The 21,249-nt window shown below is 57.9% G+C and overlaps 2 protein-coding genes across 6 annotated transcripts in view; one reads left to right on the forward strand and one right to left on the reverse strand.

Annotated features, from left to right (window-relative positions):
• The window catches only part of SNRNP200 (small nuclear ribonucleoprotein U5 subunit 200), a 43,392-nt gene extending 34,168 nt beyond the window's left edge, over window positions 1-9,224 (forward strand). The window contains exons 30-45 of the mRNA XM_005279228.5: window positions 1,012-1,172; window positions 1,428-1,655; window positions 2,150-2,341; window positions 2,425-2,603; window positions 3,292-3,443; window positions 3,944-4,052; window positions 4,239-4,347; window positions 4,886-5,075; window positions 5,261-5,425; window positions 5,759-5,880; window positions 6,344-6,487; window positions 6,739-6,915; window positions 7,274-7,434; window positions 7,562-7,643; window positions 7,946-8,038; window positions 8,631-9,224. Of these exons, the coding sequence (XP_005279285.1) occupies window positions 1,012-1,172; window positions 1,428-1,655; window positions 2,150-2,341; window positions 2,425-2,603; window positions 3,292-3,443; window positions 3,944-4,052; window positions 4,239-4,347; window positions 4,886-5,075; window positions 5,261-5,425; window positions 5,759-5,880; window positions 6,344-6,487; window positions 6,739-6,915; window positions 7,274-7,434; window positions 7,562-7,643; window positions 7,946-8,038; window positions 8,631-8,774 (2,408 nt within the window). The 3' untranslated portion in view covers window positions 8,775-9,224. The remainder of the gene's footprint in view (window positions 1-1,011; window positions 1,173-1,427; window positions 1,656-2,149; window positions 2,342-2,424; window positions 2,604-3,291; window positions 3,444-3,943; window positions 4,053-4,238; window positions 4,348-4,885; window positions 5,076-5,260; window positions 5,426-5,758; window positions 5,881-6,343; window positions 6,488-6,738; window positions 6,916-7,273; window positions 7,435-7,561; window positions 7,644-7,945; window positions 8,039-8,630) is intronic.
• A 1,586-nt stretch (window positions 9,225-10,810) lies between these two features.
• On the reverse strand, window positions 10,811-20,935 carry CIAO1 (cytosolic iron-sulfur assembly component 1). 5 transcript variants are annotated; one of them, XM_065584333.1, is made up of 8 exons: window positions 20,848-20,935; window positions 20,321-20,486; window positions 19,931-20,079; window positions 17,609-17,720; window positions 16,128-16,216; window positions 15,428-15,629; window positions 13,832-13,919; window positions 10,811-11,691 (listed from the first exon to the last, which is right to left on the reverse strand). In XM_065584333.1, exons 2-8 carry the CDS (start codon window positions 20,457-20,459, stop codon window positions 11,451-11,453), a joined length of 1,020 nt encoding a protein of 339 aa, XP_065440405.1. In that variant the 5' UTR covers window positions 20,460-20,486; window positions 20,848-20,935; the 3' UTR covers window positions 10,811-11,450. The 5 variants fall into 5 exon arrangements, with proteins under 5 accessions (XP_065440405.1, XP_005279286.1, XP_023966243.1 ...); XM_005279229.5 differs by having other exon boundaries at window positions 20,740-20,875; XM_024110475.3 differs by having other exon boundaries at window positions 20,736-20,852.
• Window positions 20,936-21,249: the final 314 nt, after the last annotated feature.

Raw genomic sequence — 21,249 nt, forward strand, 5'->3', positions numbered from 1 at the left:
CCATACCCCTAATCATTTTTGTTGCCCTTTTCTGAACCTTTTCCAATTCCAATATATCTTTTTTGAGATGGGGCGACCACATCTGCACGCAGTATTCAAGGTGTGGGCATACCATGGATTTATATAGCTGCAACATGATATTTTCTGTCCTATTATCTATCCCTTTCTTAATTATTCCCAGCATTCTGTTCGCTTTTTTGACTGCTGCTGCACACTGAGTGGATGTTTTCAGAGAACTATTCACAATGACTCCAAGATCTTTCTTGAGTGGTAACAGCTAATTTAGACCCCATCGTTTTATATGTATAGTTGGGATTATGTTTTCCAATGTGTATTACTTTGCACTTATCAACGTTAAATTTCACCTGCCTTTTTGTTGCCCAGTTACCCAGTTTTGAGTGATCCTTTTATAGCTCTTTGCAGTCTGCCTGGGACTTAACTATCTTGAGTAGCTTTGTATCATCTGTAGATTTTGCCACCTCGCTGTTTTCCCCCTTTTTTCAGATCATTTATGAAAATGTTGAATATTACTGGTCCCAGAACAGACCCCTGGGGGACACCACTAGTTACCTCTCTTCATTCCATAAGACACCCATGGGGGCAGATTACCCCATATCTGCCTGGTAGCGGAGATCCTGGCACCTTCCTCTGAAGCAACTAGTGTTGGCCTGTTTAGGAGAGAGCCTGTGTTCTGATCTTAAAATGCTTCCCGGTGCCTGCCAAGTCAACCTAGAAAGAGTCTGCGTTGTAATGCTCCTCTTGTGAGGAATTCCTGTTAGGTGTTTACAGTACTGCCCTGCTGCGTGCCTTGGCCAGGAGGGGCCTCCTCTGGGGTGATGGTGCCAGTCTGTCTGAGAGGGCTTTGGCCTGCCAGCAAGGAGGCCAGGGTCATGGGAACCTTGTGCTAGCCGCTCTGGGCTGAAATCCCCAAACCTCCTCCGGGCAGTGTGGCTCAGTGGTACTGCGGCAGTTGGGCTCCCTGGGGTAACCAAGGGTTCTGTCTCTCTCCAGTGTTTAACACCGTCTATAACAGCGACGACAATGTGTTTGTGGGCGCCCCCACGGGGAGCGGCAAGACCATCTGTGCCGAGTTCGCCATCCTGAGGATGCTGCTGCAGAATTCAGAGGGGCGCTGTGTCTATATCACCCCCATGGAGGCCCTTGCTGAGCAGGTGAGTCCCCACGGCCTTGTCTCCTGGGCGTGGGTTCAATTCCTCCCCCGGCCCGTGTGCTGGGAACGCCCAGTTCCCCAGCAGAAGGTGTGGGGGCCTCTGTCTCTCTGCTCCTCTGCTTGTACTCTGCTGTCCTGCCCCCTCCTTCCTCCCAAATGTCTCTGTGACCCCGAAGGAGTACAAGGAAACTCCAGGACAATCCCAGCCAAGAGCTCTGGCCCAGGGCTAACGGCCATGCCTGCTGTGCCCTGGCAGGTCTTCCTCGACTGGTACGAGAAGTTCCAGGAGCGGCTCGGTAAGAAAGTGGTCCTGTTGACGGGGGAGACCAGCACGGATCTCAAGCTGCTGGGCAAGGGCAACATCATCATCAGCACCCCCGAGAAGTGGGACATCCTGTCCCGGCGCTGGAAGCAGCGCAAGAACGTCCAGAACGTCAACCTCTTCATCGTGGACGAAGTGCACCTCATCGGGGGCGAGAATGGGGTAGGAGGCCGAGGGGGCTGGGCTGCCGGGGCGCACCGGGGGAGCCCCGCCGGCTCCTTTCTCTGGGCTGTCCCGTACCTCAGCCCGGAGCAGTGCCCAGAGAAAGGGGTTGGGGGGAGCTAGACCACCGGGTGGCTAATCTCATCCCTGCTGCTTGATGTACCGGGGCAAAAAGCTGTTCCAGGGCTACCCCCTGGAGCGAAGTCCTGCTGGGAGCGTACCCTTGGCACTTAAAGGCCAGCAGCTACAGGGTTAAGCGGGCGGCGAGATCGGGTCTGAAAGGCCAGTGGAGGTGGGGAGGAAGGGATAAGTCCTGCAGTTGGCTCGGAGCTGGGGCTCTCCACAGAAGCCATGGGAGCCTGGGACGGCCCTTCTGCAGCACTGATTGTCATCGCTGAGTGGCTGCTTGGTGCAGGGGCTGGGAAGAGGGCACAGGCTGACGGACTTCCCCTCCCTCCCCCCCGGCTATAACCTGCCCACGTGTCCATCCGCAGCCCGTGCTGGAGGTGATCTGTTCCCGGATGCGCTACATCTCCTCCCAGATCGAGCGGCCCATCCGCATTGTGGCCCTCAGCTCCTCGCTGTCCAACGCGAAGGATGTCGCTCACTGGCTGGGCTGCAGCGCCACGTCAACCTTCAACTTCCATCCCAACGTGCGCCCCGTGCCCCTGGAGCTGCACATTCAGGTAGGGACCTGGGAGGAGCCTCCCACCCCGGAGCTTTGGTCAGGGGCTTCACCATTCACTGCCGGCTTCTCTCTTCTACTCAGGGCTTCAACATCAGCCACACGCAGACCCGCCTGCTGTCCATGGCCAAGCCGGTCTATCATGCCATCATGAAGCACTCCCCCAAAAAGCCGGTCATTGTCTTTGTCCCGTCACGCAAGCAGACGCGCCTCACGGCCATAGACATCCTCACCACCTGTGCCTCCGATGTGCAGAGGCAGAGGTACTAGGGCTGGGGGGGGAGGACTGGGCGGGCATTCGGGGTTTTCTCCCTCATCTCTTCTCTGACTCTTCCCAGTGGAGAGGCCCATGGGGGCGAGGGGAACGCGTCCTGATCACTTGTGCTCACTGAACATGCTGTGATCCACCCTGTAGGGGTGTGTAATCAGTCCCACTGGCCCGACGATTCCTCTTAGAGCCACTGTCTCCCTGGCCTCCACCTGCATGTTCAGCCACCTTCCCTCTCCGTGCCGGACTCCTGTGTGCTGCTAAAAAGCCGCTGCGTTCCATCCCAGAGGTGGCTGCCTTTCAGGCTGGGTTAAATGACCTGTGTGTGTCTCATCTAACTCCCCCAGGCGGCACGGAGCTAGGCACAGACCCTGTGAGACGGGCGCTATAGAATAAGGGTGTGTTACGTTACACCCACTGTATCGACAGGGAAATGGAGGCACAGGGGTGAAATGACGTAATGCGGGTCCGTAGTCAGTAGCTGAGCCAGCACCAGAACCCAGGTGTCCGGGCTCTTGGTCCCCTGCTCTGAAGGCTGCAGCTCCGAGAGCTGGGAATGGCCCTGCTGCCTGCTCTAGCCAGTTGATCCCACTGATGGGGAGTGAGGACGTAGTGCCTGCGTGTGAGCGCTGCTTCGGGGCAGGCGGGGCTCTTCGCTGGGCCCTGATGGCTTCTCCCCGCAGGTTCCTGCACTGCACAGAGAAGGACTTGGGGCCGTACCTGGACAAGCTGAGCGACGGCACCCTCAAGGAGACGCTGCTCAACGGCGTTGGCTACCTGCACGAGGGGCTGACCGCCATGGAACGGCGCGTGGTGGAGCAGCTGTTCGGCTCTGGTAAAAGGAGTGAACGGGGGCGCGAGCCGCCACACGTTGCTGTCGTCCCCACCCTGGAGCGGGGCAAAGGAGGCCTGGAGGTGGTGGCCTGCCAAAGCCACAGTGGCAGAGCTATGGAGAGACCCCAGGGAGTCTGGACTCCCAGCCCTGTGCTCAGCTCGCTGGATCCCCCTGCCTCCTCTTTCTGACCCATTGCCCAGGGACGGCTTTAACCCCAAACCAAGTGGGGCTGGCCAGCAGGGCTTGGGCAGAGCTCCATACACAGCATTGGTGCGGTGGGGCTCATGCTGCTTGCAGGGGACAGTGAGGGGCTGCTGCTCAGTGCACAGGTTGGCCCTGGGCCTGAGAGCAAAGGGCCCATGTCAGGTCCCCACCCCTGTTCCCAAATGGGGGTTCTGCTGGCATGCACGGCCACAGCGTCAGCTTGCTTCCCCCTGCTCAGGGTTTGCTTATGAAACATCCTGCAGCTTTCTGGCTGACTGCTCCTTGCTCGCCCTTAGGTGCTGTCCAGGTGGTGGTGGCCTCTCGGAGCCTGTGCTGGGGCATGAACGTAGCCGCTCACCTGGTGATCATCATGGACACTCAGTACTATAACGGCAAGATTCATGCGTGAGTATCCCTGAGCGCATGGGGGAGGAGACCTCTCTGTGCCTACAGTAGGCGGGTGGAGGAGGGAGTGGCTTGTGAATGAGGGGATTGTCCTGAGGTGCCCCGCCCCTCTCTGGCGGTCAGGGGTGTTTCAGGCACTGCCAGCGATGGAGTACTGCAGACAGGACACTCTCTCCTTTGTCTCAGGTATGTGGATTACCCTATCTACGACGTGCTGCAGATGGTGGGCCATGCCAATCGCCCCCTGCAGGATGATGAGGGGCGCTGCGTTATTATGTGCCAGGGATCCAAGAAGGTGAGTGAAGCGAGGGGCGTGTGTATGTTGTACCTCCTGGCTAGGACATGGATTCCCTATCCCAGCTGTGGTCAGATTGGCCCAAGCCTCCATCTTGGGAACAGACTAACTTGGCTCAAGTGCTGCAGTGGGCAAAACCCCATGCCCTGCTATAGCTCCCTGGCACTTTACAAACCAGACCTCTGCCGTCATTTCTGGGGGCGAGGGACAGTGCACAGCACTGCAGCCTGGCTTAGGACGGGTGCACTGTCTGCACTGTAGTCCCACTGGAGAGGGAAAATAATTCCCCAGAGGGCACTGACCCCTGCATTCCGAACACCTCCACCCCTTCTGACTTGTTTCCTGGGCTGGTGCATGGTCTGCAGCCCCTCCTCCGACTCCACGCGTGAGCTCTCCAGGACCTGGACGGCTGTGCTGCTCCGGTATGCCACTGAAGAGGGATGCTCTTGTGGGGTGGGGGCGAATCTGTCCAAAGTGGAAGGGGTCACTTTCTCCTGAGTTTCACCTGCTCGGTCTGGTTCCATTCTCCTTGCTGCAGGATTTCTTCAAGAAGTTCCTGTACGAGCCCCTCCCAGTGGAGTCGCACCTGGATCACTGCATGCATGACCACTTCAATGCTGAGATTGTCACCAAGACCATTGAGAACAAGCAGGATGCTGTGGACTACCTCACCTGGACCTTCCTGTACCGCAGGATGACCCAGAACCCCAACTACTACAACCTGCAAGGTGAGCCCCGCGAGATGGAGGAAGCTGAGTGTGTTGGGGTGGGGATGTGAGGAGCCTCTGGACAGCTGGCATTTTTAGCACTAACCCGTTCTCTCTGGCTGGCTTAGGGCAGCCTGGCAGTTCCCCAAGCATTGCAAAGCCCCTCTGCTGTGCTGCCTTGTCTGATCTGCCTCTTGTGTTTGCAGGGGTATCTCACAGACACCTGTCAGACCACCTGTCCGAGCTGGTGGAGCAGACCCTTAGTGATCTGGAGCAGTCCAAGTGCATCAGCATCGAGGATGAGATGGACGTGGCGCCCCTCAACCTGGGCATGATCGCAGCCTATTACTACATTAACTACACCACGATCGGTGAGGGACCCACCCGGGAGGGCAGCCAGGCAGCGCATCTTGCTGCTCCTGGCCTGGAAGGGAGAGCAGTGAGCTCTCACCTCCTCCAGTGGTGGTGGGGAGGGTGTTGGCCTGTCAGCCCTGCAGTGCGCCCATCCTGGTGGGTGGGGGTCACAGCTGGGGGAGGGGGGGCGGCGCGCTCTCGCTGATGTTGCATAGAAAGATCTGTTCCTGGGACACTTGATTCGGTGCCTCTAAGCCAGCCCAGCAGCAGATGGATCTGTTCCCAGACACTGGGGTCTCCTGCTGCTGCTGGGCTCCCCCTGACCCGTCTTTCTGCCTTGGCTTCCCTAGAGCTCTTCAGCATGTCTCTGAATGCCAAGACCAAGGTGCGAGGGCTGATTGAAATCATCTCCAACGCTGCTGAGTACGAGAACATTCCCATCAGGCACCACGAGGATAACCTCCTGCGGCAGGTGAGTGCCGGGCTCCATACCCAGCGGCCTAGATTCTAGGTCTAAGCTAGATCAGTGACTAGCTGCTCACTCGGACGCTTGAATGAACGGGTTGTCCCAGACCGTGCAGGGGCAGCTGTCGTGGCCCTGGAGTTGGAGTCTCAGAAGGCCAGGCATCCCCAGCTGCTGTATGAGAGCACCGTTCTCTGGCGGTGCTGTGGTGCTTTGGCTGTCAGCTCCTAGGTTAGATCATTCCTGGAGTAGTTGCTGAGGTATTCAGGAGAGTCTCTGGGGATCTGTTCCCGTGGGTGAGGTGCAGTGGGTTATGTAGCCTGCTCGGCGGTAGGATACAGCCCGGGGGAAGCTGGATCTAGTTGTTACAGCACTGGATGGATGATGGACATAGGCTCTGCTTGGCCGTGCCAGGCTCTCTGCTTCAAATGGCCAAAGAGACAACTTGGCTTCTCTCTCTCTCTCTTCCCAGCTGGCGCAGAAAGTCCCTCATAAACTGAATAACCCCAAGTTCAACGACCCCCACGTCAAGACCAACCTGCTGCTGCAGGCTCACCTGTCCCGCATGCAGCTGAGCGCTGAGCTGCAGTCCGACACGGAGGAGATCCTCAGCAAGGTGTGGGGGGAGGCGGTGCCCACAGTACTTGAGGTGGGGTGGGCACTCAGTGGGGCTCTTTCAGAGTTTAGAACTGAGTGGAGTGGTCGGGCCCATAACTACCTGCCTTCCTGGGGAGAGGGGGCGGAACTTCCTATCCTGGGGGCAAGGCTGGCATGTGCGGAAGGGCCGGGGGCTGAGCTAGGTGATGTCTGTGTCCCTATACTGCACTCCTCGCCATTCCCCGGCATGACAGCTCTCTCCCCGTCCAGGCAATTCGCCTGATCCAGGCCTGCGTGGATGTTCTGTCCAGCAACGGCTGGCTCAGCCCGGCCCTGGCGGCCATGGAGCTGGCCCAGATGGTTACCCAGGCCATGTGGTCGAAGGACTCATACCTGAAGCAGCTGCCTCACTTCACTTCGGAGCACATCAAGCGCTGCACGGACAAGGTGAGAGCGGGGGAGGGGGACTGGGGAGTTCTGGGTGGGGGCGCCCTAGAGCCTGGCTAGATGCAGATGCCTGCCCTTGTTTTTGTGAAGCGGGTTGAACGTTTTTTGCTGCACCAGCTGCATTTCAGTCGGTACGTGGGTAACCTCTTCCCCTGTTGCTCCAGCCTGACCTTTTAGGGTGGAGAGCGCCAGGCTCTTGGCGCTGGTGCCAAAGGCTGCAGTTGAAGCCTGGTGCTGGCGCCCTGCCCGGTGTAGGGAGCTGGCGCAGGCTGTGTTCCTGGCACTGCAGACAGCACAGGGCGTGTTCTAAAGTCCCGAGGGTTTGCTCAATACCTGCACTCTGTGTGCTTCATTGCAGGGGGTGGAGAGCGTCTTCGACATCATGGAGATGGAGGACGAGGACCGCAACGGCCTGTTGCAGCTCTCTGACGCCCAGATCGCTGATGTGGCCCGTTTCTGCAACCGATACCCTAACATCGAGCTATCCTATGAGGTGGTGGAGAAGGAGAGTATCCGCAGGTGAGCTGGGAGCTGCCTGCAGCAAGTGCCAGGGAAGGGATAGGCAGAGCCATTGGCATCCCTGGGTGCCGAATCCAGGCGCTGGGGAGGCAACAGGACCTTGCTTACCTCTTGTTTCTGTCTGCAGTGGAGGGCCGGTGGTGGTGCTGGTGCAGCTGGAGCGAGAGGAGGAGGTCACGGGACCTGTCATTGCTCCCCTCTTCCCCCAGGTATGTTGGCGTGCTTGCAGAGGGAACTGCTGCCTTCGTGGCTGTGACTGGCTGAGCCACCCGACAGCTAGGATGGAGCTGGGGCAGCCCAGGTCCCCTCAGACCCCCCCTGGAACAGAGCTGGCCGGGAAGCCCTCGCTGGCTGGGGGAGCTGCACTGGGCCCTCGAGCAGGATAACTGTCTCTGGGCTCCTCGCTGGCCAGCCTGGTTGTAACTGCAGGGCGGGGGGTGGAACATAGCTAGGGGAGCTCCTCCCTCCATTGCGGGCAGGGACTGTTAACCGCTGGTTGTTTCCTCTGCAGAAACGTGAGGAGGGCTGGTGGGTGGTGATCGGAGACTCCAAATCCAACAGCCTCATCTCCATCAAGAGGCTGACCCTGCAGCAGAAGGCCAAGGTGAGCTGTGGTGTGGAGGGAGGGGGACTTCGTGCAGCCCTGCTGCGGGGCATTGGCACTTCCGGGCTGCCTGCCAGCAAGGTCCCTGGCAGTGGGCGGGTGCTAGATCAAACCAGCCTGTGACATTCCACTGTCATTTCAGTGTCCCTGAGAAGGGCTGTCCTGCCCCCAGCTGTAGCGCACACAGCACACCAGGCCAGCCCTCCTGTGACTCGGAGGACACCTGGCTTAGTGCCTGACGCAGCCCTGCGAGTGAGGGCTGGGAATTGTGACTCGTACACGCAGGCTCGCATGCGTATCAATAGCAGTGTAGCCATGGCCGGGGAGGCATGACCTGAGAATGAGGGTGTCTTGGTTCTGCCACTACCTCAGTGTGACCTTGGGCAAGTCGTAGCCCCCCCGCCTCAGTTTCCCCATTTCACCTGGGGCTAATGCCTAGCTCACAGGGAGTGCTGATTCTGACCCAGAGGAACAGGGCACATCACCCCGTACGCTAGAGACACAAGATCTGAGCCCCTGGGAAGCCCCCTCCCCTGCCCAGCGCTAGCCCCTCTGCCCAGCTACCAGCTCACAAACGCCTTTGTTTGTTTAGGTGAAACTGGATTTTGTGGCCCCAGCCACAGGCGCCCACAACTACACCCTCTACTTCATGAGCGACGCCTACATGGGCTGTGACCAGGAGTATAAATTCAGCGTGGACGTGAAGGAGGCAGAGAGCGACAGCGACTCAGACTGAGCCGGGCCTTAGCCAAAGCTGGCCTGGGCCTCCCTGACTGGTAGCGGAGACCTGGGCGCAGCTGAGGCATCCCCAGTGGTTCCAAGGGAACAGCGGGTACAGCTTTGGCATTTGTTTTAATGTGTCCGCGTGAGAGTGTGGGCAGCACTGGGCCCTTCCCCCAGTGTAGTGGGGCCTGCGGGACTGCCTGCTTCTGTGCTGGCTGTGTGGGGCGACCTGGCCTGTTTAAATCATAACCTCCCCGGTAGCTCTGAGCTGCCCCATTCCTCGCTGCTGCTGGGGCCGGTAGCACCAGTGAGGACAGCCCGTGGCGTGTGCAGGAGACGTCTCACCTCGCTGAGCCTGTGTTTCAGATGCTGATGGTTGTAGCTAAGCAGCCAGGCTTTGTACAGTGGTTTTAGAGGGGGGCAGGTCAAGGACCTTGGCCTCAATAAAGCTCTTTAGAAACAACCTCCAGTCCCTGGCGTCCTGCGGAATAACTTGCTGGGGGTGCGTGTCTCATCCTGGTTTGTTCCTCTGTTGCCTGGAGCCTCCATGCCCAGGCACTGGCTGTTGGGAGGAATTATGACTAGCGAACAGAGGGTGTGAGCGGCATCCCAGCTCTAGAGCTCTCCCACTTCCTCGGAGGCCCATCTCACCACACTCTGGGGGGGACTTGCTCATGCCTGAACCCTCGGTGGTTCCAGCCCTATATCCCAGCTGGGGACTGGAGCCGTCCTCTCATTCAGTTCTGTGTTTCCTAGCCCTATGGCAGCATCTCCAGCCCAGCTCCCCTGCCAGTACTGGCTGCAGGGGGCAGACATGATGGGGTGGCTGTATCTCGAGTGAGACACCTGGGCTCCATTCCTAGCTGTGCCCCTGCTCTGCCCCACGTCTAAAATAGGGAGAACTTGCCTTTGCAAAGCCCCATAACCCAAAGGAACTCCACCATCCCACAGCCAGCTTGAAGTGCTGGCCCTGCTAGGAGCGGAGTTTAGCCCCTCTAAGAGTCTATTAAGACACTAGCAGCATCTTGCCTTCAAGAACCCCAAGCACTCAAGGCTGACTGCATGTCCAAGCCCTGCTCCTAGCTGGAGTGCTGGCAGAGGCTGGCACCCACTTGTCCAATCTAACAAAAGTCCAACTCAGCCTGTTCAAAACATTGTTTGAAAGTCAGCACAAGGTGAAGACAGACGCGGCTAAGCTGGATTGGCTGGGCTCACAGCTCCTGGTAGTAACAGGATGATACAACTGGGGCCATACACATTTTGTTGTTTCTGAGCCTGGGTGCATTGTACAGCCCAGGGCTCTGCATCCCCACCAGCTCCCAGGGGCCACCCTCCCTTTCCGCTGTATGCCACTTGGCTTTGGCTGAGGGGTCGGTCAGCGGGTGAAATGCTAGTGGGAGGGTGGCCGAGCAGACTATGGCCTGGCAGAAGGTGTTAACACAGCCTGCAGCTGGCTTTGCTCTCCAGCCAGCTGTGCCTGTGCCTCACACAAGTGGGGGGGGGGGGGCTCTATCTCCCTCCCATGTTTACAGGCACCAGCCCCTGAAACTTTGAGTTGAGCTGTTCCAACCAGCCAGGCCACCAGCTCTGTCACCGTGTTAAAGGTACCACAGGGAGGAAGTGTCCGCTGAGATCGCTAGCGGGGCTGTGGTCACTCAGTGGAAGCAGTTTGATGATCCTAGCTGCCCTCAGGCTGAGTCCCACCTTGACACTGTTGTCCTGGCCAGGGAAAATGAACCAGGGGAAACCTGGGACCATACTGAACTGCTCAATGTAATAGAGAGCAACAGTTTTATCAGCTTGTGCCTGGTTGGGACCAAGACCACCCCTGCTCCCAACCCATCACGAACCAGAGCGCTACGTCCCACACCCCTGCTCCCCTAGCACTGCTGCTCTGGGAGGCTCCCAAAGGCCACCTCAGCAACCTCATTTCCAGCCGGACTCCCCAAGAACGCTGCTTGGACCAGGGGCCTGCTGGAGACATCTGGCTCTAAGCCCAGTTGATACCACAGCTGAGCACATCACCAGGGGAATGAAGCAGAGCCAGGATTTGGGGGGACAGTACATGATTATTTATTAGAACGCTTCAATCACAGGCAGCCCCCTCCTTCCCTCCACACCACCCTGGTACTTCCAAAACACCACCCTGGGTCAAGAACAGCCCCTGCCAGTGAAACCCTCAGCTAGGAAATGCCAGTTTCCCATGTAATGGCCAGAACAGGGACCAGCTCCAGAACCAGTCCTGCCCCTGGCTCCTTTCAAGGAGTTGCACTACTGCAAAGAGCCATGTGCTGAAGCATCCTGCCAGCCTCGTATCAGCTCCAGGAAGGAACTGATGCTGGGCCCCCTTACCATCCACTGAGACAGAGGCAAAGCCTTTTCCTAGGGAAGCTGTTTGAGACATCCTTCCCCCCCCCCCCCCCCCAAAATCAAACAACCCTCATCTACCTTTAAGACTAGTTTAGCAGTAACTTGGGTAGGGTTCACCCTGATACCCCAGCAATCCAAGGCCTGGGGGGGGAGGGGGTAGTGGCTGCTCTTTTCCCCCTTTGCAGGTTAGGGCTGCAGGGAACATTACCCCTCCCACCAGCAGGACATGTATTCTCTTAGCAAAACATTTAACGGCTGCTGCTGCACACAACAGGCCCAGGCCCGTGGCTATGCTGGGGTCACTGCACCGCTGGGTTTCTCAGCAAACCTCTGGCCGCTGGTACTTCCAAAACGCCATTTCTCCATCATCGCTGCATGAAGCCAGCAGCCCCGGCTCCTTGGGATTCCAGGCCACACAGTTCACGTCCTGGGAGTGAGCCCTGGGCATGTGGGCGGTCAGCGCGAAGGTGGGCTGCTGGGGACTCGACAGCGGCTCTTCCTCAAATATGCGGATAGCATCATCTCCGCAGGCTGTAGCCAATGCTCCTGTCAGGCGACACCTGCAGCAAACGGAGGGCAGTGAGTGAGCAGAGATTATTCTCTCGCTGCACGTTGCTGCAGCATGACAGGGGGAGATGGTGAAGCCAAGCCAGTCCCTGCCTCAAGGAGCGCAGACAAAGCATGACCAGCCCGAGGGGCACAGCGATCCAGGTGGGTAGGGGGAGCACAAGGAGGCTGCTTGGGGCAAAGGAGCTGGGAAGCTGGTGAAGGCCTGGAGGAAGGAGAGAAGCAGTGGAATGAGCCCTGCATTAGGCACTGCACATGGTTACCACCCTCAACCGGGGCAGGCTTAGTGGAGGCAGTTTCCTTCTGAGAGCCCCAGGGGCACAGACTGATTGGAGCGAAGAGCCTCGGTGGCCCCCTGGAAAGGGGGAGAGAAGGGTGAAGGTAGTTGATGCCAGGTGGAGCCTGCACTGGGGACCAGATAACTCGTACTCCTGGGGGGATTCTGCACCAAATAATTCCAAATTCTGCATATTTTATGTCAAAATAACAGCACATAATGATGCCAGTTTCAGTTATTTTGGTGATTTATTTCAAAATACCTGTCAGCAAGTATGTCTAACAATACAGACAACAAAAGAGGTTCCCCCAGGAGTAGGGAGTTAAAGAAACCCCTACAACAACCAGTTCCTGTTTTCTGTTATGTTTTTGTTGGGTGCCTCAGTCTGGGTGTGTCACACATGCCAGCTGGGCACAGCCTGGGGGGAAACTCTGCCCCTCTGCTCTTTCTGTCAATTCTCGTTTTTTTTCACCCATATGGTCCCATAGGGTTATCATATTTCAAGTTCCCCATAGAGCACACTACCAGGGGGAGGTGGAGGGATGTGTGTGTACTGGGAGGGGGCTGTAGGCCCCCCCCAGCCCAGACACCTGTACCCCTTCACCCTCAGAGCCCAGCCGCAGGGTACCCCCCAGCCCAGACACCCATGCCCTCCCCCCACCCTCCCTCCAGAGCCCAGCGCCCAGCCACAGGGTACCCCCCAGCCCAGACACCCATGCCCTCCCCCCACCCTCCCTCCAGAGCCCAGCCGCAGGGTACCCCCCGGCCCAGACACCCATGCCCTCCCCCCACCCTCCCTCCAGAGCCCAGCCGCAGGGTACCCCCCGGCCCAGACACTCATGCCCACCTCCCTCCCTCCAGAGCCCAACTGCAGGGTACCCCCCAGCCCAGACACCCATACCCGCCCCCCTCCCTCCCTCAAGAGCCCAGCTGCAGGCTCCATGCCATGCAGGTGCGTTAATGTCCCACCGGGCAGAGACAACCTGTACCAGCTGATAGCAGGGGGGCACAGTGTAAAGGTTTGGCCCCCCCGCAGCCCTCCCCTTACCCTCAGTTTCCCCTCCCAGAAAGCAGCAGCAGCCCCTCCCTGCAGCTCCCAGCTGCCTCTTCCCAGGAGACGCAGTTTGTTGGCCTCCCGTGCAGGAAGGGGGCCCAGCCGCACCCTGTGACTGAGCGGGGCTGGCAAACCCAGGAACCACAACCCGCCCACCCCGTGCGAGCTGGGGAAACAGCGGCTCCTAGAGGCAGCCAGCCGCTCCAGTTCTGCAGGAAAAAAAATGAAATTTTGCACAGAACATTAATTCTGTGCAAATTCTGCACTGGGTGGTGGCGCAGAATTCCCCAGGAGTAAACTCAGGTCTCTCCACTGCGCTGAGACAGCGCTATTTTAAACATCTGACAGTGGGGGGCTGACCATTCCTGCCACTCTCCCACCGCTAAATGGGAGGGGTCCTGGGCTGGAAGCAGCTGGAGTCAAGTCCTCCAGCACTCAGAACAGTTCAGTGGCAATATGCTCTTGCTTGGTGACCTACAGCTACATGAGAGGCCCCAGAACTGGAGCTCCTTCTGGCCTAGCAGGTTGGTGGTGCTGTGGGAACTACCCACTGTGCTAACTTGATCATGGCCCCACTGCACGGGTGTTGGCCAGACCCCGAAATTCCCATCATGCTTCAAGGACAGGAGTGATGTGAAGCAGCTTCTGGCAGGCAGGGACTCAGCTGCATCAGTCAGTGCGTGGCCTGCAGTCCCAGCGCCCTGGGAGTGAATCTCACACAAGTATTCAGGGGTCCCTGCAGGACAAACCCCTCCCACCATGGAGTGTGGATTGGACTGAGTATTCCAAGGCCCAGGCTCACCATGCCACATCGTAAATGGTCCTGGTGTGGAAGCCAGACAGAGTGCAGATGCATTTCCAGCTGGGGTCAGCGCCGCTGCAGACCACCCCTGCAATACACCAGACAGCAATCAGAGCAGTTCTGCCTGCAGAGCGTGCAGCAGAGGCACGAGCAGCACTTGCTACCGGGTTCCAGTTCTGGACCAAGAAGGGAAGACATTGGGTCACGCTAGCAGTGCCCCAGGGCCTGATGGGTAGGGGCAGTGCAGTCTTTGTTTCAGCACATGGGGAAAGTCTGCCTGGACTCTAGGGCAATGAACACCGGACCATCGGGGCACCCGGTCTGTAGCTCTGGACCAAGCATCCCAGTGGCAATAAGTGAACGTAAATCAGTATGTGTCACTGTGACGAAGTGGGGATTTTCCCTTCTTATCTTGTATGTGAGCCTGTGAGTCTTACTGTTGAGCCTATGTGAGTTTTACTGTTTTGCATGTGCCTCAGTTTCCCAGTGTGCTCCACCAATGCCTAGGTGGTGGGAATAAGGGTGTGTGACTTTTGCTAGACCCTCGGGGGCAGGTGAGGATGCCACTAGATGACAACCAGGAGACACTTTGCCTGGGAAGCAAGACAAGACTAGAAGGAGGAGTAAAGGGGGGTGCCTGAGGACAGGTCACTGGAAGCTGGGCAGTCTGCCTGGGGGAACTGGAGGGGGAGTCCAGGGCATCTGGCCCGGGATTCCCCCAAGATGGACATGGCTGAAAGTCACTGATTTCTGTGCTAACAAGTTCTGTTCTACGCTGTGCTCCTCTCCACTAATAAACCTTCCGTTTTACACTGGTTGAGACGAGTCTCTGCTGACTGTGGAGTGGGGCTGCAGGGCCCTCTGGCTTCCCCAGGAGCCCCACACTGGCGGACTCGCTGTGGGAAGCGCACGGAGGGGCAGGGGAAGCTGAATGCTCCGGGGTCAGACCCAGGAAGATCAAAGCTGTGGAAGCTTCTTGCCCTGGCGACAGTCTGCTCAGAGAAAGGAGGCTCCCCCAGATTCCTGACTGGCTTCGTAGGGAGTCGTCCTAGAGCATCGCCCCGGCGATTCCGTGACAGTCACAGATTCGGTTGCTCCAGAATGAGGGGTGAGATGAGCAAAGCACAGGTAGGTTTCCTTGGAGGCTGGTCTGCTCCCCCTATAGGCACAGGTGCCAGTTGGGCCTGACTCAGAGATGCAGAGGGTTTGGGTTACCTTTGCCAGGGTATATGTGCACTGGCAGAGGTTTCAGGGGAAGCTGGCACAGCACTTTCCTGAGTCATTTGTCTGACTAGCCAGGGCTGTTTGTCCCTCGCTCTCAACCAGCTTCACCCAGACCAATGCTACATATAAAGGGGAGTGAGTCTAACGGTTTGAGCAGGGGACAAGGAGTCCAGAGTCCTGCTTTCCATTCTTAGCTCTGCCACCAACTCCTTGTGTGACCTTGGGCAAATCCTCTCCCAATTCCGCAGCTGTATATACTAGGGACGGTACCAACGCACCGCTCTCTCTCTAGTGCTCCAGTCTCCCAGGATGGCAGTGGGGTAGGAGTGGCTCCTGGGATAAGAGACTCTGCCCCCAGCTTGCCCTGCTCACCTTGCTCATTGCCTGGTTTGTACTGGTGCCAGATGCGCACGGTCTTGTCGTCGCTGCAGGAGGCCAGGCGCTCCCCACTCTGGTCGAAGGCAAGGCTCCACACCGTGGACTCATGTCCCTCCAGCGTGGCACAGCACACCCAGTCATCCTCCTCTTCACGGTACAGCTTCACCGTGTCGTCATAGCTGGCTGATGCCAGCAGCTGATGGGGGAAAGGCGGAACACAAATGAGCTCAGGATCAGGAGATCCAGGATGGGGGGCAGCACACGGGACCTCGATACCCACCGAAAATGTGCCCTTTAGATCCCCCCCAGGCTGGAAGGAGAGAGACAGGCTAAGGGGAACATGGCCTTGGGGAGCCAAGCCTGAAGCCCCCCTTTTTCCCAGAACGGCAGAGCTCCCTCTAGGGCAGGGTTGCCCTCCAGTGGCAGGGTTGGGGGGAATCTGTATGCCTCTTGCTCAGGGAGCTGGGTAAAAGGGAGCCAGTCAGCTGATCACCTTTGTGCCTCTGCCCAGAATCAGACCCAGTGGATGCCTCTCCCAGCTCTAGCTGCACCACCAACTCCCACCACCTTTGGCACCTGCCTCGGATCACAGCAACAACAGGCACTGCACCAGGACAGCAGATGTTTGGAGCGACTGAAGACCTGGGTGGGAGCACATGAGGGGGCTAGGGAGGCCATTGGGGAGAGCCCTCACCTCCTGGTTGGGATGCCAGACCACGTGCTTGACATCCTGCGTGTGGGCGTTCAGGACACTCACACACTCGTATTCGTCCTCTTCGTCCACTGTGAGAGAGAAGAGGTTGTGGGTGAACGCAGCCAGGGACTCTGCCCAGTACCCTTCTGCATCCCTGTGACTGCCCAACGGAGGGGCAAAGGGGAAGCCCTGGCTCTGCAGCACCCAACCTAAATAGGTCAGCACAGATAACAGGGCTGCCCCTTAGTCCTTCAGCCGCCCCTTCCCAGACCCAGCTGGTCTGCCCACTTCTCTCCCATGATCCTCCAGGGATCAGGTCCCAGCCTCCCACCCATGGTCCTGCCTCATGTTTCTTGACACGCCTGGTGTGACACAGGCTCATCGGTGCCAACGGTTCACTGTTCTTGACAAGTAACTCGTGTCTCAGACCTGACAAACTCAGGTCCCCGGTATATCATGGTAGCATGTGAGGTCTCTACTGAAAGCTTGTAACTTATCGATACTCATTGCACGATGTACATACGGGCAATAGTTAAGGAATAATAGAACTATATTGAAAATTGTGATTTATGATCTTGGAGTAAAAGTCAGCCACCAGGGAACCATGCATCTCGGTGACAGCCCATTCCAGCAGCAGGACGCTGTCACCCATGCCTGGTTGGCTGGTGATGTAATGCAAGAGTCAATTGTCTACCCTTGCCCCCTCCCAGATCAGTCAAGGGAAAAGCATCAAAGTCAACTGCAATCAAAACCACGTGGAGGGAAAAAGAAAACCTTGTAACAGACAGCACCCCAGCTGTGAACAGAGACCAAAGACTGATTCAGTAGGAAAGACACTCATCTTGAAGAGCAGGGGTGTTGTCATGAACATGTGGATCCTGGCTCCTGAGAAGCAGCCAGCTCTGCCAGAGACTGAACTTTTCAGGGGGGACGGGGGACACAACCTCCCTTATTAGCTAGAAAAGGGAACTGTTAATAAATGTAGGTCCTAGTGCATGGTTTATAGTTTTGGTTTCATTTTAACCATTTGTTTCCACCACTCGGCTTTGTGTCTGGTGGAATCTTTACTCTTACATAAACCTTCTTTCGTTTTATTAGAAGTGTTCACAAGGGCTATGTGTTGTACAGGAGTGGTGATTTAAGGTCAAACTGGAGTAACCTGCTCCTTTGGGGGCAGAAGTTACAGGATTTCTGTAAGTAGCCAGTGTCAGGGGCTGGATATCAGAGGAATACTTCAAAGGGACTTGGAGACTGGGGTGCACCTCTTGTTAACCTGCAAGGCAGATTGTTAGCCTAGCCCAGAGGAGAGAGAGCGGCTGAATGGCTGGCGGTGTCCAGGAACTAACATCCAGGCACCATGGGTAAGCCGGAGATACGGGGTAACAAGATGACTCTCAGTCCTGAGAGCCGTCAAACCTGGTTCCCCACATATCTCCCATGGTGCTCCTGCCCTCCCTCCCCACTTCAGACCTGTCTCTCACCTTCCCAGACCCAGACGCTCTTGTCTCGGCTGCAGGTGGCCAGGAGGCTGCCGGATGGGGCCCAGGATACGGACTTCACCTCGTTTTCATGTCCCTCCAGGGTGGTCACACACTATCAGAGGGAGAGAAGGAGTTTGTGCTTAAGCCAGCCCCAGGGAGGGAGGAGCCTAGCTCTGCCACATGATCCCAGTGTCCCCATTGGTCCAAGGGGGCCCAGAGGGAGCAGGAGAAGAGCCGAGTGACTCGCTGAAAGCAGAACAAGGAGAGCTCAGACAACCCACCATAAGCAATTCAGAGCCCCTGCAGCTGGGGACAGAGAGAAACCTTCCTCCCAGGAAGACCTGCAGCCAGGAATTCAAACAGACTCTATGGGAACACTCAACGCAGCTCCACATGCCAGCCCACATCCCCCCTGCTGTAACCCCATTGCACTCATCCCATATGCACCCAACTGCAACTCCATGTCTTGTAGGGAAGCTGCCCCCAGAGGTACTGGGCCAGCCATCCGCCGAGAGTGGGGAATCTAGTACTAAATTGGAAACTCTGCGTCTTTATGAATATATGTTCCCATTTCAAGCCACGCCCTAGAGATCTCCTTGCAGGCTCTTGATCACAAGAACAAGGGACACTCAATGAAACTGAAAGAGGACAAGTTCAAAAGTGATCGAAGGAGAAGTTGTTTCACACAAGCAGTGATTAGCCCATGGAACTCCCTGCTATGGGATACCACTGAGGCCATGAGTATTGCTTAGTTCTATGAGAGATTGGACATTTATATGAAGAACAAGATTATCCAGCATTAGAATAGTTAATACTCATGCATTTTGGAAGGGGTTCACGGCTTAGCCAGTTATTACAAGAGATTAGGACAGGGGTGGGCAAACTACAGCCCGGGTGCCACATCCAGCCCTCCAGACATTTTAATCCGGCCCTCGAGCTCTCGCCGGGCAGTGGGGTCGGGGGCTTGCCCCGCTCAGCTCCCAAAAGCAGCGACATGTCCCCCCTCTGGCTCCTATACGTAGGGGCAGCCAGGGGAGCTGCAAGGGCAGCGCCTGAGTAGGAGACGGAGGGGGGACATGCTGCTGCTACTGAGAGCTGCTTGAGGTAAGCACCGCCCGGAGCCTGCACCCATGACCCCCTTCCGCGCCCTAACCCCCTTCCCCAGCCCTGATCCCCCTCCCGCCCTCCGAACCCCTTCGTCCCAGCCCAGAGCACCCTCCTGCACCCCCAACTCCTCATCCAAAGCCCCACCCCAGAGCCCGCACCCCCAGAGGACAATCCAGAGTACCGTATTTCAGACAGCACCCTGCCTAGGAAACGTGCTTGATGCTAGAACTGGACAAATAACTGATTTTTCAGTTTGCTGCAGTTCTAACAAATGGGGGGGGAGGGGGGAATGGTTTGGGTCAAACTAAATCTGAAAATTTTGCAAGATTCCAGCGAATTGAAAAAGTGACCAGAAACTGTTTAAACATTTTGTTCAACCCAAAACAAACTGTTTTGATTTGCAGCACTTTTTCACATACCACCACCTAGCTCTTATATAATGCTGTTCATCAGTACTGGTCAAAGCATTTCCCAATCTTTAATGTATTTCTCATCATTCCTCAACAGCCCTGCAAAAGAAATTAAGATCTACAAAGTGGGCTGGGGTGTGTGTATGGTTGTCGGTGGTTCTGTACCACTTTTTACAAAATACTCAGTCACTGGGCCAGTGAGAAAGACACTGGTGGTCAGGGTACCCACCTGGGTGGCAGGATACACACCCTGCTCCAATGACTAGTTATACACAATGGAAGAACTTTAACAGGCGAGACAGCGAGAGATCCACAGCCCAGTGACTAGGGCACTCACACCAAACAGAGAGGGGAATTGAATCTAGGGGAGACCACCCCTGCAATGGTGGAATTGGAGGGGAGGGCCCTAGCCATTGCCTAAAGCTTACAAGGGACGCAGCACCTCCTCCAGGTGAATGGCGCCTACATCTCAGAAAGGTTTTGGGATGGAACTATTTGGTGAATGTGTGTCAAATTCACGAATCATTTTGGGTCAAGTGACACTAAATTGTCAATGAATAAATATTGTGCTCAGCTCTAACTGACATCTCACTGATGGACGATCACTAAGATGCAGACAGACAGCAATCCGGGGCCACCCACTGCATCTGCAGGGGGCACAGTAGCAGGGTGTGCGGGGGAGAATGTGTGTTCTGCTGCTCTCTGAGTTCTATTGATACTTCTGGAGGGCACTCAAATCAGCACCTGACACCAGCACTGACTCCACAAGCATCCTCTACACTCAGCCCTGTGGAGACAGCTGTACCTCAAACTCATCCTGGCTCTTCTTCCAAATACAGGTGGTGGCATCAAAGCTGGCTGAAGCCAGGTAGCTCCCACACGGGGACCAGGCTACCTTCCGGATGGTCCTCTGGTGCCCCTCGCCCAGCACCGACTTGCACACCCAGCCATCCCCTAGGGCAGAGGACAAGAGAGAGATGAGCGAAGAGCGGGAGGCTTGGCAGCCAGAGCTCCCTTCTCAGCCCCGCTCACAAATAGCTTTGCCTATGGCCAAGGCACTACGGGACGCAGCAGCCCATGGGCTCCCTGGACCCAGGAGACTCCAGGAGCAGCTGGGATTTCACCTTCCTGGGACAGAGCTGGGTCCCCACCCACCAGCTAACAGCGCAGGCCCGACTTGGCAGCGGTTCCCTACCCTCCTTGCCCCAGATGCGGATGCTGCGGTCTCCCCCGCAGGAGGCCAGCAGGGTCCCAGAGGGGTCCCAGGCCAGGAACCAGCAGCGAGAGTCAGGGTGAGCTGGGATCCGGGCGAGCAGCGACAGCGAGTCCTTCATCCTGAGGGCGGGTCTGGAACAGCCTCCCTGTGGGGTGGAGCAGAGGTTAGCCCGGAGCGCCCAGCGGGCAGCATTCACCCCGCTAGGCTCCCCGCTCCACACCCAGCCCCCGCACCCGGCCCCATCGCACCCCGGCGTCCACTCCACTGCACCCCTCCCCGTCTGCACAGGGACCCCCGGGAGCCCCCGCTCCGCACCCAGCCCCGCCTCACCCCGGGGCCCCACTGTGCCCCTCCCCCTCTGCACAGGGACACCCGCGCCCCTGCTCGAGCCAACCCGCCTGCGGCGCGCAGCGCTGCCCCACGGGAGCCGCCCGGCCAATGGGTCCCGCACACTCGACTCCCAGGGTGCCTCGCGGGCGCGTGACGTCCTACGGCGCGTGACGTACGGCGCTGCCGGCCGGGGAGGCGGAAGCGGAAGGGCGTTCGGCGGCGGCGGCGACTCGGGCTCGGTTTCTCCCTCTCGGGTCCAGGGGCCGGTCGCTACTCGAGGGACTCCGGAAGTGCGGACCGCAGTGGGAACTGTGACGAGAGACCCTCCCGGGCCTGGGCTTCCCTGACTTGAGGGGGAGGCGAGACCGACCCCGCTGCGCCCCTCCCCCTCCGCACAGGGACCCCCCGCCCGGACCCCGCTGCTCCCCTCACCCCCCGCCCAGCTCGAACTCCGCTGCGCCCCTCCCCCTCGCACAGGGACCCCCCGCCCGGCCCCCGCTGCGCCCCTCCCCCTCCGCACAGGGACCCCCCGCCCGGCCCCCGCTGCGCCCCTCCCCCTCCGCACAGGGACCCCCCGC

Source organism: Chrysemys picta, chromosome 2 (assembly GCF_011386835.1).
Source record: "Chrysemys picta bellii isolate R12L10 chromosome 2, ASM1138683v2, whole genome shotgun sequence".
Lineage (NCBI taxonomy): Eukaryota > Metazoa > Chordata > Testudines > Emydidae > Chrysemys > Chrysemys picta.

Excerpts from the sequence above, each read along its gene's own strand:
- CIAO1 (XM_065584333.1), bottom strand. The coding sequence starts at position 20,459 with ATGAAGGACTCGCTGTCGCTGCTCGCCCGGATCCCAGCTCACCCTGAC. Across the intron at positions 13,920-15,427 it reads CAAACCAGGCAATGAGCAAG|GGGTGGTCTGCAGCGGCGCT; the intron begins GTGAGCAGGGCA and ends GGTGTATTGCAG. Across the intron at positions 11,692-13,831 it reads ACCATTTACGATGTGGCATG|GTGTCGCCTGACAGGAGCAT; the intron begins GTGAGCCTGGGC and ends CGTTTGCTGCAG.